The sequence below is a fragment of the Pieris rapae genome, chromosome 7 (assembly GCF_905147795.1).
Source record: "Pieris rapae chromosome 7, ilPieRapa1.1, whole genome shotgun sequence".
In the NCBI taxonomy this organism is placed as follows: domain Eukaryota; kingdom Metazoa; phylum Arthropoda; class Insecta; order Lepidoptera; family Pieridae; genus Pieris; species Pieris rapae.
In genome coordinates this window covers 2,187,124-2,206,545 of record NC_059515.1, presented here as the reverse complement: position 1 = coordinate 2,206,545, position 19,422 = coordinate 2,187,124, and the positions used below count along the sequence as shown (strand labels likewise).

General features: G+C 34.0%; 1 protein-coding gene across 5 annotated transcripts in view; it reads left to right on the top strand.

The window, feature by feature from the left end:
* Window positions 1–18,263, top strand: part of LOC110996590 (phosphatase and actin regulator 4) — a 49,608-nt gene extending 31,345 nt beyond the window's left edge. For 3 of the 5 annotated variants that reach the window (XM_022264347.2, XM_045629035.1, XM_022264355.2), the window contains 9 exons: window positions 6,943–7,050; window positions 9,458–9,646; window positions 10,524–10,734; window positions 10,937–10,969; window positions 12,412–12,603; window positions 15,175–15,302; window positions 15,551–15,690; window positions 16,079–16,215; window positions 17,442–18,263. In XM_022264347.2, coding sequence (XP_022120039.2) covers window positions 6,943–7,050; window positions 9,458–9,646; window positions 10,524–10,734; window positions 10,937–10,969; window positions 12,412–12,603; window positions 15,175–15,302; window positions 15,551–15,690; window positions 16,079–16,215; window positions 17,442–17,457 — 1,154 coding nt within the window. In that variant the 3' untranslated portion in view covers window positions 17,458–18,263. The remainder of the gene's footprint in view (window positions 1–6,942; window positions 7,051–9,457; window positions 9,647–10,523; window positions 10,735–10,936; window positions 10,970–12,411; window positions 12,604–15,174; window positions 15,303–15,550; window positions 15,691–16,078; window positions 16,216–17,441) is intronic. The other 2 variants (XM_022264368.2, XM_045629034.1) reach the window with 2 other exon arrangements.
* Window positions 18,264–19,422: the final 1,159 nt, after the last annotated feature.

Here is a 19,422-nt window from a genome sequence, read left to right as displayed (position 1 = left end):
AATTTCACAAGCTTTTATTCACAGCATCGCACGTCATTTAATATTTAAAGCACTTAAAAGATTACAGCCGCCGATGCAGTCATTTTCAGCCTAAAGCCGAAATGAGGTTACCACAATTAATTTATAATAATGTTGACTTTTTGGTGGTTAAATATGCACGAATGACCTCGTAAAACTATTTGCGATCGAGGTGTGGCGTATCTATGACATTCTAACTGCTCAATAAACGCCGACGACAGACAAGTGTTTATGAATTTCAAAAAAAGAATTTATTATGCTTCCAATGTTAAATTAAAATATTTTTGGCGCATACCGCAGCTTATTAAGTTCTCTTTGAGAGCATATTTGAACGGTTTCGACAAAGGACATAGCTAAGCGAATTTATTCAGGGAACTATGCGGTGGCGGCCACTGCGCCCTTGACCCGCCTTTCCTTCCGCTTCTGCTCTCGATACGAACGCTCTATTAACGCTCTTTGTTGTCAACACAATACTATATCTGATCTCCGTATTGTTATATGCTATTTAAAGCGCAATATTAATGCCGCGGCAAACAATAGCCAGCATTTCTCTTATTCCATCCTCATTATACTCGCAATTTATATATTTTTTTCTCGTTTTGAAATTAAAACTGTCATATTAAACCTTAATATTAAAATAGATGAGACTAGGCAATTGAAAAAGTTGGTTTTAAAGTAATACGATTTTACATGTGTAATTTTAAAGTAATAACAATACAATTTTGTAACGTCTGCGGCTGTGTATGTATGTACGAAGAATGACACGATTCCTACATAGAACCCGAGAATATTTGCGAATCAACCATCGAAAAATCTTCAGAATAATTTTCAAACTTTTAAGTAAATGATGAGGACGTTTACAGCATATTTTGGTGGAATTAAATTCTTTATAAAAGAGTGTTGGCCTACTGGCTTTCGCGACAGACCTTGGTTCGTAGGTTTGATCCCTGGCTGGCTGTGCATCAATGGACGTTCAATGCTCACATATAAAGTGCATTGCTCGTATGGTAAAGAAAATAATAGTGAGGAAACCGGCATGACCCAAGAAGTAGACAATATGTAATGTAAAGAAGGTTTCACACAAGTAGGTGATCTTGCCTATTAGAAGTGATCACGGAATAGAAATCTGAACACTATTGGTATACATATATAGAAAATAAACTCGTTTATATTATGTATATTTTGATATTGGTAGGTATACATATATATAAAATAAACTCGTTTATATTATATATATTTTGAATGGTCCGGTTTTATTCATTAAATTACATTGTTAGCCTACATACAAATTTACATTTATAGGCGAACGAAATTTATATTGACACTGAAAGCGGGAGTCGTGAAAAATTACGGTAATCGTTGGAGACTGCCTACGCACTACCTCGTCACTGTGTTCTTAATGTTGGATAAAATCCACGAGTACGCTCTCGACCCAGTTATGTCTATTAAAATTTGATATTCCTGCTATCAAGTAACTTTGGGATAAATCATCTGGAGATGCCAACCGTAAAAGAAGTAATCCGCAAAAACAGTAGTAGAAAGAGAAAGGTAAAAACTGTTAACTACAGATGATGTAACTCGCGTAAAAAGATGGCAAATAACCTAGACCAGAGAAACTAACCTAAAATCAGAATCCAGTTTCTAACAACCCAAATTAACCTCAGAAAATATCTGATTATGGCTTATAGCCGATTGCAGATGAACTAATATTTCTAAAGAGGATTGTAAAGCGATGCGCATTTTATTGGAAAATAATAAAATAATTTTTTTTTCATTCATTAATTTATGAAATCATTAATTCACTTATGAACGTCAGTAAAAACAAATATGTTTCTAAACATATCGGCCGATTCCGGCTTCGTTAAATAAATATTGTCTCCAAACGCGTATTTTCGAAGCAAATTATTAGTACATTGTCTTTTGGCTTTAATTTTTTATTAAAAATTGTAAATTGTATCTTTTTTTTTCGTAAATGACTGTGGATTTCAATTATTTCAACAGAAAAATTATCGTTTTCTTGTACACTCACAAATACAGGTTTGATTTTGATTTTGAAGATTTCTAAGGAATTAAGAAAACTGATGCAAGCACGTATCGTCGAATGTCACCCAAGATATACGTAATAATATTAATATTCGCTTATCAACCGTATGTTCCATATTACATTTTGTATAAAACTTTTGAGAGCCCCGTACGTAACTCCGGACTCTTATATAATCCCAGAATATTCTCTCTGTACAATGGAGAAAACTAAAGATTGGAATGTTAGGCCATATTTCTAGGTTATTGTGTCTGACTCTGGGCAATAGTAATCTTGACATTGTTTGTAATTTTGGACGAGGAGTAACCATTTCTCGTGCCATTGGCATATTTCGGCAATTACGTCACGAGATGCGGCCTTCCGAGTGATTTATTGATATTAATGTTTGCGTTTCCTGTTCTATTGTATTATCAGACATAATATACTAATTGATAGTTAAATAGGTGGCATCAAAATAAATCTCTGGAGAGTATAGTCCGCGTCTTTATTACTTAATTGTGCGGATTTTAAAGGCAGCTAAAAGAGTAATTAAACCCCACATATCATCTGTGCCCCGCGACTGGCAAAACCCACCTGATAATAGGATTTTGTGAATGTATACAAATGATAAAAAGTTTACTATCGTTGTGTATTATATGTTTTGTCTATATATATTCTGTATTTGTTGTATTCGTATTACATAAAAAATACTTGTGTGAAGCTAACTATTGAAATGATTTTATTATATTTCTATTCGTATAATTCGACATCAATTTTTATGAAGTAATTTCGTAGTTTCACAAAGAAATCTAGCTAGTCCCCGGGAAAATGGCACCACAAGGCTACAAGGACAAGTGATACCATTTGTCCTTGACGGCAGCGACAGCCTACTAACATAGGAAATGTTTTAATATTTGTTGCTTTACGTTTTCGTGGAATTTGATAGCAGTGTAATTCTAATTGGTTTTCATCAGCTTTGTCTGTTCGACTATTAATATGTCTATACGGCAAGCCGATCTGTGCCTTCCTAATAAACAAATGTTAACTGTATACTTGAATGGAATTAATGTAAATATTTACAGTCAAACTGTATATTTTATAGATTTTTCTACGTTCTATTAAAATATACTTTCATTATTCAATGTTTATTTCTAAAATATCGCGTTTTGTATAACGTAATCTGCCCCCCATTCCCCCAGTCCCCACACACGGATATCTCTCAATACTGTATTGTGAAATTTATAATGATTAGTCAAGTCCATAATTACTTTTGCGTACCCTTGCACCTATTTCAATTGCGTTGTTATACAATTTATTAAACTCGTGTTCCTAGTTAAAAATTGTTCTAAAAACGGTTTTACGAGAATCTTCCCTATAACGCCATTTCGCGGTAGACCGCTTGATGGGGGAGATTACTGTATTTAAAAAATATTTAACCTTTTCTAGCGTTGTTAAAATTATATTATAAAAGTTAAAATCTGATAAAAAAAGTATACAATACTATATCTTTGATTTGAAACATGGAACGAATTAGATTACGATTAGTACCGTGTTACATGTGATCCTAATAGTAACTAATTCCTTACTCTACGAAAATAGACGGATTAGAAATCGTAAACAATTTGCTAAATTGTGATTATATTGGACACGATACCGTCTGTCAGGCAATTTGTCTGAAGGTCGTAACATTTATCTGCAGAGTGCATTTCTCGTCTTAGATCTTAGAGTTACATAATGCTGCAGAACGATGTCCTCGGCTCAGGGTAGCTTGGCCAAGGGCGGGCGTATCGATCGAAATTGGATCTAACTCCTCCCTCCCTTTCTCTCTCTCAATGACACGTAACTACGCAAGAATCGTTTGGCTGTTTGCGAAATGTTTATTTAAGACTGTTTTGTCAGTTGATTCGTGACTATGAAAACTAAGTACGCGATGATTTAAAATTAGTTGCGGCAATTATAAAGACGAACTAAACTGAATTCCATATTACTTTTGATCTTTATCAGTCGTTATGTTATTTCTGAAGGTCGTTAGTGGCGCCGCACAGCTTCCTCCATTCTTCCCTGTCTTCGGCAAGCCTAGATTGGTCTCGAGGTCTGATGCAGTCCACTCTGGGTGTTACATGTCTTCCTACTTTTGAACTAGTACTACTATTTAAATGAATATCAAATACATGAAGATATTAAAAATACTTGCGGTTTAATTAAAGATCGGTGGTAATGTCACAGGAATTTCTTCTTTTCTGCGAAGTCTAAAAATTTCATTTGCATTTCCGAGTTAATTATAATGTTTAGAACATTCGCACCAATGACCATAAAATGCGTTCGCAGCTGACCTTTTACATTAGGCCTGCAATGAACACTGAAGGTGATTTAAGTTATATCGACAATCGCGTGATGATAGAAGGCGATTTTGCGCTAATAAATTCTATTGTAAGAGTTTCGACATTTGTAGCAACAGCGGTAAAAATTGAATTTGTCGATATTTTGTTATTGCTACATGCACTGCAATACTTTAATTTACATTTGAGGCATCAACTTTTGTAAGGATTAAGTTGATATTGATAATTCCGAGACCTTGATTTTTGTGAGCAGAGGAACTGTCAATGCTATGAAATAGTAATTTATTTATATGCAATGTGGACTCCGTTTTAGACGATTCAAGATTCAAGGGTTTAGGGGCAAGGGGACGATAATAGTGTTACAATCCGTTGTTTAGTCTAATATATATTATATAATACTTTAAATTAATATAACTTTTCATTTATCTCACAGAAATTGATACCAAAAGTGTCTTGCGCAGTTTCATTAATTCACTCGTGTTTCATACATTTTGAGTTAAGTCTTTAAACTGGTTCCATTGTTTTTAAAAATAAAATGTATTTATACCGACCATTTCCCTCGCTAGGGTAGAGGCAGCTGTACCCGAGTCAGGATGCAATAGTTATTTATAATATTCCAAGCTATCAAGGCCGTTGGGTGTCGGCGCCAGCGATGAATGGGAGTCGCGTGTTACAACAGAAACCGTCATTTGACTATAGTCTATTCTTAGATTTCTTCTCAGCGTACGAGAAATATGACGTTAGGCGTTTTTATACACCATACGTAAAGTTTGGTTGTTTGGAATTGATATGTGTACTCTAGTTGGATTATCAATTCTCAGGCTGATGGTATAATCCAATGTTTCCCGTTGTGTGGGCCACAGGGTACAATTTCACTGTTATGGGAGACAATCTAAATCCACAATATAACAACGTGGAGACTCTGTAGCATGCATTAAGCGCAAGGATCTTGTTAATTTATATTAATAAATTATTATAGAAAATTGTTGATAAATTAATTGGGATTTCAATTTCAGTTTTTCAAAACATAATTTTGAATATTTAATTACTGTTTCGTTAACAATTTCCTAGTGATTTTTTCGTAAAACCTATCAGTTTCTTGAGTTTGATTAATTGTGTATGTTACATAGGGGCGTAAGAAATATAGAAGTGATTAAGGTGAGGTAATCGTAATAATGGCACAAAAATGGTTGGGAATTCTGGTGTAATCACTGGTGTAATCGTATCGTTAAGTATACTGTAGTGAATTTTTCTTTTTATTCTCAATTAACACTTGTACGGAGGGAACACGCTTTAGTATAGACTGACGACGTGTTTCACTTAACAGCCCAGAGTTGGCCAGGGTTGGTAAGTGGTCTAAAGGTACTACTGTACAAATATTACCTGTCCACATCGTATCTCTAACTTCCGTACTAACTCATGTGAAACTGATCTTAAATTATCGTGATCCTGTGCACTTTTTCTCACCGTAAATGTGTCCTTTTTACTATGGTCCTGATCAACGTTTACATATGTTTTAATTCCTATGTTTATATTACTTTTATCTAAATAACGATATGTCTTATATATTTTTGTGCTTCTTGCTTGCCTTATCTAACTTATTTTGTTTTCTAACAGTGCCAGTTGACTTCCTATTTTTTTGAAGTGTTATAAATCAATAATATTTAAAGATGTGTCTTAGCGACTTGTATGTTTAAATCGTAATGAATTTCGACAGACTGGAGTCTAATTCGCGCTAAACTTTGATCTTACTCTAAAGCGTAGACGATTTATGACTTTCTATAGAAAATTAAATACACACATATCTTTTCCCCAAGCTGTTTGTGTGTATTAATGTTAAACAATGCTCTTATACGTAAGTTAATAATAATCATTTACATAGAAAATTTTAACTCTTATCATGCGTGTTAAAAAGTTATGACTAACTAAAATTTAAAAATTTTTTGGCTGGTTAATAACTAGGCGCGTAAATTCATATATTACAAAAGTATATTGTTATCATTTCATCTGAGACGGCGTGTGTTCTTTTTTTTAATTTCAACGATTGAAATGTATGATTTGTATGAAAGCATATTCGCTGTATTAGTTTTGAATGGTGCAATTAGCTACAAGTTGAAACTACGAAAGACGCAAGTGTTAATACAAATACAGCTCGTGCCAAATACAGCATATTGCACATTTAGTCGAAAATAGATTGGTATTAAAACAATACTGAATTGGGGCTTGCAAAGTAATCCTGTTCAGTTTACGGCGTATTTCTAAGCTGATAAGTTTTAATTACCCAAATACAATCACAATGATATATAGAATGCATGCACGTGTCTCTAATAAATTTAAAATGTTATATGATCATGAAAAATAATTCCACCACACCATTTTATAACTTATATTAACTATGTAATGGCCACCATTTAAATGATATAAATTTTTCCTCTCTCAAATATATGAAAGTACAGCTAAAGAAAACTTACGTATATTTGAGAATCGAAACAGTTTACCTTATTAATGGGACCTTGGCGGGCTATTTATATGGCAATGACTGATGAATGATTAATGTCTTTACAGAACCAAAGAAAGACAAATTGGAGAATGGAGGTGAGCTAGTGAGACCTGAGAGGCCGAACTCGCTGTCGGCCGGCAAGCTTCCGAGGCGGATATGTTATCAAGGAGACGGTGAGTCAAACTACTTAAGATATGATTATCAGTGCATACCTAAGCTAAGTACACTTTAAATGCAATTAGAATAGATAACCTTTTATGTATGCCAATAATTAAGGTAACATGGTTACTTTGTAAACACAAGAGATATTTGTTTGCATACGCCACGCGAGATACCGTTTTTCAACCGCGTGCCTAGTGCAGGCTGAAAATCCGGCCCTAACTTCACTACTCGTATGACCCGAACATACACAGGGTAATAGACAAACAAAATAACAAACAGCTATCACATATTATGTATCATGTCTTTATCGTTAAAACTTTACCCCTATAACATAGTTGATCCTAATCAGTCATATTGCCAATGTTCTGTAGTGCGCATTAAATAGCTACCGAAATATACTAAAGTATATTTCAAAGTGGCTATAATAAATTCGTGATTTTTATTTATATTTTTAAAAGACCGGGTTTTACTGATGAATATAAAATGACGTCATTCCAATATCCTGATCATGATAAAGGGTTATTAACGTGAATCTTAAATAGGGTTTATAATCACTGAGGAATCCTGGCGCGGCTCCAAGGTCTCTAGCAAATTCCCTCGAATGTTCTATTATTGTTTGGGGATTCACTGTCAATGTTGTTTAATGATATGATTGTATACTTCGCGAAATATTTCACGCATCGTCCGCTGTGACCTTGCCTTACTAGATCATTGTCATCGTCGACTTCCACCGTTTAACACGTGTCACTATGCTTGTAGCGCGCTTGCCTGCAAAAATCCTTTTGATTTATTAAATTACATATATGCCAATGAATTGTTATAATATATAGACTAACTTACGTACTTATTTAATGGGACGTATTTGTATATTGGTTGATAGTTTTATGTCAGAGGTAACGAATCTTCTGTCTGCCTAATTGTTGTTTCACCGCGTTATATACGGATTTTACGTGTTCAATTACGCCGTGGACGTGATTTACTTCGCAATTACCACACACTTAAATCGTTAATACTTAATTTGTTTTTGTTGGCTTGTACGTTTTAAACCGTAAACAAATAAATATATATCGCAACAATGATTGTTTGTTTGACTATGTTAAATTTATATATTATAAATCGTTTGATTTATTTTGGTTTTATAGACTCGACTTGAATCGGCGATAGAAGCTTATATCTTGCCGAAGCCGCGTACAAGTTATTTGAATTAGGGTGTGCATTTTTTCATCAATTACCGTCTAAAATTCGGAATATAGCGTGTTTAACCAATTCAAAAGGGCATTAAAGATGCATATCAGAATGAGCCTAGTAGACTAAAGGACGGCTGTCAGATGGCAACGTGTATCTCGTTCGTATATTATGTTTCACATGTAAAAATGTATTTTTTGTAATGAGAAATAAAGTCCTTAAACATTATATCTATTTAGACAATTAAATAAAAATAATAATAGAGCGCCATTAAACTTTATTATTTTACCTTCGCCGTTTTAAGGATATTTAAAGCTTTGTGCGTGGTTAAGCTCGCAGTAGAAAATACCAATGGTTTTGACACAATGAAGGACTATTTTAAATGTAACAAATTATAATAAATCGTTTATCTTCAGCTCGATTAATTAGAAAAAAAGCCGTACCATCTGCCATATAATATTAGGCATATAATAAGTTAGGAGTTATAATTGTTAAACTTTCTTACCTTATTACTTAAAAATCTAACTACTGTAATATATAACTTTTGCGAAGCTTGAGCAATACACAAAAATACCTTCTTTCAAACCGATTCGATTAGTAAGATCAAACTATTTGACCACATCATAATACTGTGTATGTAAACTCTTTTATCTAAAATGTATGACTATTTAGGTAAGCACACAAATGTTACAATCAAAAATACAACTACAAGATTAAATAAAATCCTGATTTTTTTATGTTAAGTAGAAAAACAGCAAACCAGCGGATTAGGTAAGAGATAGGGCTCTATCAATGCTTTCTTTAAAATTGTAAAAAATATTCGGGTTCCAGATACATACTGCAACGCTTTCGGGACAGTTTGCCACTTTTGCTAGCTGTACTTTATTGCTTCTACAACTATCCAGTTTATGTTTATAGATGTCGCTCCATCGTTACATTGATTACTTCATGAAATGTTTGGCCGGCCGTGTCGTCAATTTTACGATCTGTACACAACTGATTGCTTGATCTTCTGTGCTATATTATATAGGTATAATTCACATCATTATTGCAATTACTCTGTACATGTCTGTCATACTATGCTATGCTAAGAGCTTTTGAAGCGGATTTTTAGTACGTGACTTGACAGTGACGCTTGAACGTGGTCAACACGACAACGATATTCTGGATCCACCTCAGAAGCTGTCTCAGATCTCAGTCTGATGTTATTCAGCACGAACTTTATTATTCCAGGGGGTGGGTATGGTGGTGGAAGCGATGGAACGGACGGCAGTTCCGAGGAGCAACTTATGCTTTCGGAATTGCCGGAGCCGCCCATTGCGCTATCCGAGATAGGACCTATTCCGCCTCCGCCCATGTTCAGCTCGCCAAGCCCAACACGGCATCATCACCAGCATCCTTTGCCGCATCCTTTATCTGATTGTAAGTAGCTTTTAGCTTGAACATTGACACCCCTATTCATAAACGTACTATAAGGCTTATTTAGATATTAAATGAAATAAGTATGTTAAAACATTGTTTAAGTAATTAAAGCTTTTAGTATTTTTAAGTAATGTGGTAACTTCAGTGGTGTAAAATGAAGATGTTTCTGTGTGCGTTTCACTGATTGTTTCCAATAGTTAGCAACACAAAAAAAAAAATTTTTCTCTCTCTAGGAATTTACGCCCTTTATGTAAATAATTTACCGCTTCATGAATTGATTCAGCGACATTCCTAATTAATATAAATTGTCTGTAAAAGACTATTAATAATAAATTTACATTTATAGAAAAACACTTTTTTAACGGATTGAAGTTATGTATTTAAAATTATGTTTAGATACATACGTGTAAAAGTTATGTTAATAAAAGACAATAAATTTACATATTAAAAAGGTTGCTTTAATATTTGCATATGAATTGCTAAACGTATTTTGGTTTTAATAATATAAAGTCGGAAGAAATCTAATAATATTATTGTTATAACTGTATGTACATTCCTTAAACTAAACATTCTAATTATATTTATTATTTGCTCCCTGAAATACCGGGTTGACGATTCATCACGTAGAATACAATACATATTGTACATAGCCTTATATTTAAAGGGTTACTAGGCTATTCGATCACATGAGTTGTAGGTATTTCATTCAAAATGTAATTATTAATGGGACAAGGCTGTAATTAAATGCTGCTGAAGTTCGCTCCTGACTTCAGACCAGTTCACAAAGCTTTTAAGAAATTTTAATAAATCCTAATAAACTATCTATTTATAATGTAATTTATATGTCTCACACATTTCTTACAAATGTTTCACGTAGCTGAAGATGAAGATGACCAAGACGATGATGACGTGGAAACTCCAATAGACATGTCCCGAATTGAGGAAATCCCACCGAAGGAGCCAATTTTCAACGCGGTTCCACTCAAATCGGCTCTTAAGAAGCGACCAGCCCCTAACGCGTCACCCAATCCCACGCCCATCACAACGCCGCTAGCACCGAGACAGGATCACCATCACGCCACATTCAAGTCAGTATAACTAACTAAATTAAAACCTTCCCATCTGTTAAGTAGATTAATCAATAGTTTTTGTATACAGGAATTATTTAAGAACTTTATGTAGTGGCCAATTTAAACCGCCCGTGATGGATTATTAAATTTGATTGTATTTTTTTTATGAAAAATGATTGGTTGTTTAATTGTACGTTTTATTCCATCACTTGGCGCACAGACGGCCGCCGCCGAAAACAAGGATCCGCATATGGTAATAGTCTCTCGTTATCAGTGTTGTCGAGTCATTCCCATCATACTCACCCACAACACACAACAGACACACTTCAATACTCACACCACGCACGCGTTTGCACACTCACGTATAGATGTGCGCACTCACACATAGATGTGCGCACTCACACATGTAACGACCTCCCGACGGTTACGCTTTTGCATCGTGCAATGCACGCTTTCACATTGTGGCTAAAATATACTAATACCAATTATTAATTATCATTTGAGTTTTGTTAATAATATTAGTTTTAGGTAATCTAATCTTTGTGTTCTCGCATTTCGTTCATGTGGTGTAAATATGGATACTCATGATCAAAATTTTATAATTTTTAACTTTAAAATGTTCGACACTTATCAATCTTTCCAAAAACAATAATTTTATGTATGTATATCCTTTGAATAGAATATTTATTATAGGTACATATGATAAATATTATATAGGATATCGAAATATATTCTTATTACTTACATCCCATACATAAAAACATCACAAACTTCGACACTGCATGCCACAGAGCAGTACGCTTTAGGTGTTTGAATTTCCGTAGAAGACATTAGTCTTGTGCATGGACGTCCGAAGCCATAGATAATAAATTTCCTCTTTAATCTGTAATCAACCAATCAATGTTACTTTAATTTATTCCGAAACATCTATGTAAATGTTTGATCTTAAATTGCCTTGATAATTAAATTTTACGTATACGACTTCTTAGAACGTGTCGTAGCTGGTACGAGCGGTAAATTTTTTGCGTAGATTTTTATAGAAGATTTTAAAATTTTGTATCAAAAGCAATATAATTTTTTGCTAGTAACAATAAATGATATAAGAAAAGTCTCATAATGAAAAATAAATTTCATAAAAGCGCGTCTGGTCTTCACTAGAAAAATATCAAATTCAAGTATTTCTTTGAGAAAAAAGGTCTCGACGATGCTTTGACGCGCTCTACTTACTTCGCATTAAAAATGCTGTCATTGTAATGTTTTATAAAAAATGGTAAAAAGGCAGTAAAACCGAGAAAGTTTCCGCAGTTTTTCACATTTTTTTCCCCTGTCTAACTTGAAAGAAATTTGTAATTAATATCTTCTTATGAATAAACTACACTGGGAAGCTATTAGAGCCATCTCAATGTTGGAGACTAGTATCAAATTGTTCGTGATTTTTTCGAAGTCTCTTTTTTTATGTTCTCTATGGCCTAAGTGGCCGCAGGAAATTTGCAGAAATCTGTGCATATACCCCCTCTATAGTTTATTACATATTTTGACATAAAGGGCTAATTTTAGTTAGAAGATTAACATGACCCATTTAGGTGTAAATTATAAACGATGTTATCATCACATATATTCTGTATACATAAGTTCTAAGCCATTGTAATTAAATAAACTAATTTAGAAATACTAATAAATATTTTGTTTTATTAGCACAAACAGTCGGCCGATACGCGTAGTGAACACTCTAGAAAATAAGGAGAACGCCCGGCCTGTCCAATGGGAAGGTGAACATCGCGATGATTATTCCAGCGATACGGAACGCGTCGCTGCGAAGCTCGCGAGGAAGGAAAGCCTTAATATCAAGTTGGCTTTGCGTCCCGATCGACAGGAACTCATTAACAGGTATATATTTTGTTATAATAATTACATAATTCGTGAATTTGAACTAAAAATGGAATAACGAATAATGTTCTGTAATGAATTGTGTTGGTCCACGTAACGATATTATTTTAAATTATTTAATACAAATTGTGTAATTATGTGTTGCCAGCTTATGTTGTAACAAGCTTGTCAAAACGTAATTAATGAAAATAAAGCTTCTTTAACGGATACATACTTAAGAACATTATATGTACGCGAAACCACTAGTATCTTAGTTTTGCCGATAATAAAAGGGTGGTGTAACACACGAATACAAACCAATACTTAAAAGGCTAGCAACGCACTCGCGAGCCCTCTGGCATTGAGAGTGTCCATGGGCGGCGGTATCACTTAAATCAGGTGAGCCTCCTGCCATTTGCCCCTGTTCTATAAAAAAATACAGAATACCAGGTGTTAAGCTCACCTAAGGAAGGTTTAGGCTTAGCGATACACCGGTGTTCAATTCCTCACACGCACTTGAAAAATAGACATTGAATATTGTATTACCTATTTATGCTATGATTATATAATGTAAATTTTTCACAACGTAAGGTGCATTTTAAAATTCTTTGTATCAAAAAGCTCAATGTTCTAGGCGACTGAAATCGATTTGCTAATTGCCACTCACCTTTATTTACTTTGATACGTTAAAATGCTAAATACAAGCTTTGAAATGTACTTCGATATAAACGAGCTTTAAGTTTTTAATAACGATTAAAGTTCAAGTTTTTAATTAAACCTGCGATGTTCGTTAAAACTTGTTTGAATATTCTGGGATAAAAATAGCACGTTACTGGGTTGACAAGGGCAAAAACGTTTGAAGACTGGCTTTATGGATATCGTACTATGAAACCAGAACCCAATATAATATGTTTTCACATTGATAATATTTTATAAAGTTTTGTGAGTGAGTAATAGTGTTTAAACGGTTGGGTATTTTTTTATTTATAGAAATTGTCTCTGCACAAAGACACAATTTAATAACATTATGATTAAGCCTATACTTACTTGAGACTAATATAAAATTATCCTACTTTACTAAAAAGTATTTTAACATAAGAAAGTGTCCAATAACACAATATACAGTCGATAGATATACGTCACTGTACTATTTTTTTTAACTATTAAGAATAATCTTTACTTACAATATTTTATACAGTTGGTACAATTTTTTATTCGACTTTTTGAATGATATAGGGTAGCTGGCACGACGGCTTAATTGATTGTGAGCCTCTTAACTACTGTCAACCTGACCATGTCTAAACGAACTGTATTTCATTACTGAACGATAGAGATCATTTTTTCGTTCATATTGTACTATCGCCGTATAAAAATGAGACAACGTATTTAATCCCAAAGTCGCTGTTTTGATGTTTCTAGCCAATATCACAATACGAAATACAAATTAAATTCAGAGTGGAGATTTAAAGTAGCCAACAAGTACAAGTATATTGGCAAGTGTGTGAATATTTATATAGATTTAAATTAGTTGAAACTTAGTGTTTTTATGGTCTGGTAGGTAGATGTTTGTGTTGTTTGTTTATGTGGATGACATGACGAGAACGTAGTTTTACTCTTAACTTGAGTCGTACCGAATATAGATTGTATGTTAAATGAAAGGCAAATTGGCAGTGTGAGTGACAAATGCGTTTAGATGTTCGCGTTGGTTTAAGTGAAAACTACAGACAAAGATCTTCAAAGTCACACGCTGATTAGAACTATTATTAGGCACTCGAAACAATCTATGTAAATAATAAATCGTGGAAACATTTATTAAAGAACTTATACGAGTACTTTAGTACTGTATAAGTGACTTTTTTTTAATAAGCGTACCAATTCCTAAAAGTCTGGCAACGCACTCGCGAACCCTCTGGCATTAGCAGAGTATCAGTTGACATCATTGCCCGTTGTCCCCTTTTTCTATAAAAAAATAGTTTTATGAGGTGATAGAGGAAATATGAACTATACAGAAAATATTGCACAGATATCATAGAATTAATAGTTATAGTAGCCTTGACCAATACCTATTGAATGACTGAACAGTTCCCTGGGATATTTATTTTTGTTTGCAGCGTGACTACTTTTTGTTTCCTACTTCCGTACGTTCTTGGCACTGACAATGTTGTCTATTATGCAAGTGATAGTAGGGAAACTGGATTTTGACGCGACGACTGATGGGCGACGGTAGTTTCACGTTCAATTACGTGGTTAATTAATTTACAAGCCTAGATTTCGGGTTTTGGGCCTGGGCCAAAGTTTGTGTTAATCGGACATTATTAACATGTTTTCGGCCTCGGTGGGCTTTGGCAATTTTATAGGCCAGCCGCCAGTGTACGTAGGCAAGTGGGACGCGTTTGTTATGCCATCTTCATAGGGGGAATTACGTCACATATTTTTTCAAGCTAAAATGATTTTAATGACTCATGGTTGTTGATAATGTGATTTTGTGGTTGAAAGTGATACTTTTGTAATAATTTAAGTATCTGTGGTGGCAATAATAATGACCCTTGGTTGGTGGATGTTATGACTTAGTGGTGATAAACTCTTGCGCAGAAACATATTGGTGGTGCAGAGTGAACACGAGCGTCAGGAATCGTGGGAAGCGATAGGTGCTCGGCTGATTCGACGACTGTCCATGCGGCCCACTGCTGAAGAACTGGTCGAAAGGAACATCCTTAAAAGTAAGCTCCTTCTTTTTAATATCAAAGTCATATTTCAAAACGACTCTACGAGGTAGCTATATTTTCCCTGTTATCAATTCAATTTTGTTCTATTTGGTCCCGTATATATATGTATATATATACGTATATGTCACAAAATTTCCCCCTCCCCCTCCTTCGGTATTAAAGAATGCCTTTATATACAGCCATACAAACATTAAAAATTGTTTGGAATACAATTTAATAAAGTACTCTTCAATTCCTTACAGGCCAATCGCCAGCCGAAGAGAAGAAACAGAAGGAAGAGAAGAAAAGATATCTTCTACGTAAGCTCAGTTTTCGTCCTACGGTTGATGAGCTTAAGGAGAAGAAAATTATTCGATTCAGCGACTACATTGAAGTCACTCAAGTATGTATTTTTAGATTTGGTGACATGACATTGACCAACTGTGGACTTTATACGACTTATGTACTGAGTATCCAAGCCAATATTTAGTTTGGAGATAAAACATACTTTTTTGACGTATGTCTTAGACCGATCGTAGCGTTATGTTTATAAGAACAACAAAAATATTAAATGTAACAAATGTATCGATTTTCCAACTGAATTTAGTAATTCTACAATCTTATTTAATTTAAAGTATAGACGGTTATACATACAAACTCAATTCGTAAATATTGAATTAATTATTAACAAACTGGATAAATAAAGGACACTAGAGATGGACGGAAGCGTAACACAATTTTCAAAATGTACTCTGTTGTACTATTTCTGTAACGTTTGCATTGGTGCGCAGGCGCACGACTACGACCGTCGCGCGGACAAGCCGTGGACGCGGCTGACTCCCCGCGACAAAGCCGCCATCCGCAGGGAGCTCAACGAGTTTAAGAGTTCGGAGATGGCCGTGCACGAGGAGAGCAAACATCTCACTAGGTATTTTGGACTTTTTAATTATTTTATTTCATTTATATTAATCTTAAACACATTAGGGCCATTAAACTCTCTTGATACGCTTAATACGTGACATTAGGTACGTACTCCTTACGTCCGCACATACATACATATATATAAGGTGTATACGCATATGACATATGACACGTGTTTGGCTGAGTCAATGTGAAATCTTAAATGGGTTTTATTGCATCGTTAAATTATAATATATAATATATCTCTACAGTGATCATTACATATGTATTACATTTGTGTATGTGTATGTTGTTTGCGATTCTTGGTTGGGCACGGATAGCTGTCCGGATACGTTCAGGGTATACTCATAAGAAAAAATAAAACTAGATTTTTTAATTGGGAATAAATTTTGATAATCGAATATTCTATCTAACATAAGGCGTATGACTTTGTTTGAAAATATCGCTAAGATCGAGTACATAACAAATAAACTAAAAATAGTTAATCGATAAATTACCAAGTAACTCAAGTACATATATAGGATTCGATTCACTTTAAATTATCACTGATATATAAACACTTATACTTACTTATATACATTTACTGTCTTTATTTACTATCGTTCGAATAACAACCATCTTCATGAGTGGAAGAACCAAGTCTCCAAGATCTGCAAATAACCATATTTTTTTTCCATATTATCAATAATCTTTAACTACTACTACCGCTTACAACTTAGAATCAAAATTGAATAAAAATTTATCCTGTCAAATCTGTGAATTAATTTAGTTTGGTTGTAACTTTAATCTTATTTACATTTATCTACAACATAGATTTATTATTATACCTAAACCTTTAAATCTATAAGTAAACCCCATCAAGGATAAGGAATTAAGTATTTTATTTTTATATGTCTTCGTTCGTACACGTTAAATGTTACGTAGAATGTGGACCATCATCTTTATATAAATTTGACAAATATTTAAATGATCCTAATCCTTGGGATTGATTTGCTCCAGTTCAAACAATTTGCTTTCAATACTTATTGATGAAAAAGAGTGGAGGAAATTTTCTTGCCAGTTCTTCTTGCCCGCTCTACACCCTTGACTTGCGAACTGGTAGTAAATGTTAATTTACAATTATTTATCTTCTTCTCTGACGTTCATAAGTGTTCTTGTATTTCTATATTCGCGCGTATACGTTCCCGTACGTTGAAATCTATTCGCGCGTTTTACACTGATAATTTGTTGCAGGTTCCATAGACCATGACGGCTGTCCCTTACCTGTGCGACGAGAGGCGACGCGAGTCGCGGTTAACACTTACCTGTGATTCTAATGTATTTATATTGACTTCCCTCGGGAAAGTTCGCAATAATTACTCCACGGCGGTAAAGTGTTGATAATTCTAAATCGTTTCTGCGTCGTGTGCGAGTTCTTTGATCTATTGTCACGGATTACGACATAATTTTAATTGCGATCAGTTTTACGCCAGGCACTTCTGTTATCTGTGCCTATAGTTACAGTACAATTTATTTTAATTTTTTTTTAGTTGGCATATAAGTACCTATACATTCTTCGACCTTCGCGCAAGGTTAGTGATACTGTTGAGAGATTGAGTTTTTGAAGCTCGCGATGTGGGTGTGGTCCATCGAATGAAATGTGATTTTTCGTTTAGCCATAGTTTAGCTAGTTTTATTGGTCACAATTTTGTTATTTTGCCACGGTTTGTTCGCCATACTGCCGCGATCCCTCGAGTGTGGCTGGTTTAATTATTCTGACTCAATTGTATATTTCTATGATAATAAAATTGTAGGTCCCTCAAAATTAATATACTTTAATTGCATTATAATTGCAATAATGTTTTCTCGTGTGTATCGTTTTGCTCAATGCTGGAATTGCGGAATAATTAACGAGCGAACTATGAGACGAACATACTACTTCTCAAACTTTGCGTTTAGAAATTAAGTAATGTAGTATTGTCTTTTACATAACTTTTACACGTTTAAAGAAAAACACTTTTTTAACGGATAGAAGTTATGTATTATTGTAAACTTATAATTATTTAAACATAATTTTAAATGTAACCGACGTTTCGCGTGCTTTACATCGTGCGAGTCACGGTGACTGAAGACAAAAGGTGTTGAATGTCAAAAAAGTATTACAGCTGTAGAAAATGTTGTATTATCTGTATTTATTTCCCCGGAGTTGGTACATCTACTAAAACCCTAGGGTTTAGGGTTTTGACATCCAACACCTTTTGTCTTCAGTCACCGTGACCACGCACGCTGTAAAGCACGCGAAACGTCGGTTAAAATTAAAATTATGTTTAAATAATTATAAGTTTACAATAATACATAACTTTAATCCGTTAAAAAAGTGTTTTTCTTTAAATTAAGTAATGTCCAAAAATACGTAATATTTCGGCCAAACAGATCGCAGAAAGCTAACCGTTTAAATTCGAACCAATTTTTGGCTATGTAATAAATAAAGTTGGGTGAAAGAATTAGCTCGTTGACTTTTTCTATAGAAAACGTATTTGACAGCCGTATTGTATAGAAAATTTTATGCTAGCATTTTTGCATTGGCATAAATCGAGCTCATAAATAAAATAATAACTAATGCTTAATTTACTAAGCGACTTTACATTATATTTAAAATACAGAACGGAGTTTCCCGATATGTAAAAACTGCAAAATTCAATCACTAAAAATATATGTCGCTCGTTTATCACTTCGCAGTTTTATCTCCGGCTTGCTACTAGAAACTTCGGCGGGAACAATCTGTCGTTCTAGCGTAGGTTTAGTCTAGGTAATTCAAACGTTGAACGAACTAAGGTTTAACTAAAACGTAGCTAATTAAAAGATTAATCATTTTCAGCAATAATTTGTGTATGTCCCCATTTTTATTAGTGAAGCTTCCGAAGTATAAACGTGGTTAAAGTTTGAGCACATATTTTTATAAAGTATTAAATACATAAGTAATTAATCAATAAAATTGTTTGTATCGATAAAGCGTTTTGTACGCACGATAAGGTAGTCGATTTTACAGCAGTTGTGGTTAAGATGCCATTCCATTTAGGATAATGTGGACGCCAAAAGGACGACTTATTTTTCTAAACGTTTTTGTTAAACGCAATAACGTAGGTGTTTATCGATATTAAGAAAATCTCCAAAGATTTAAGCTTCATAGATCGCAATTGCATGCATCGTTCACATTTCGCATTTGTGTGTTACC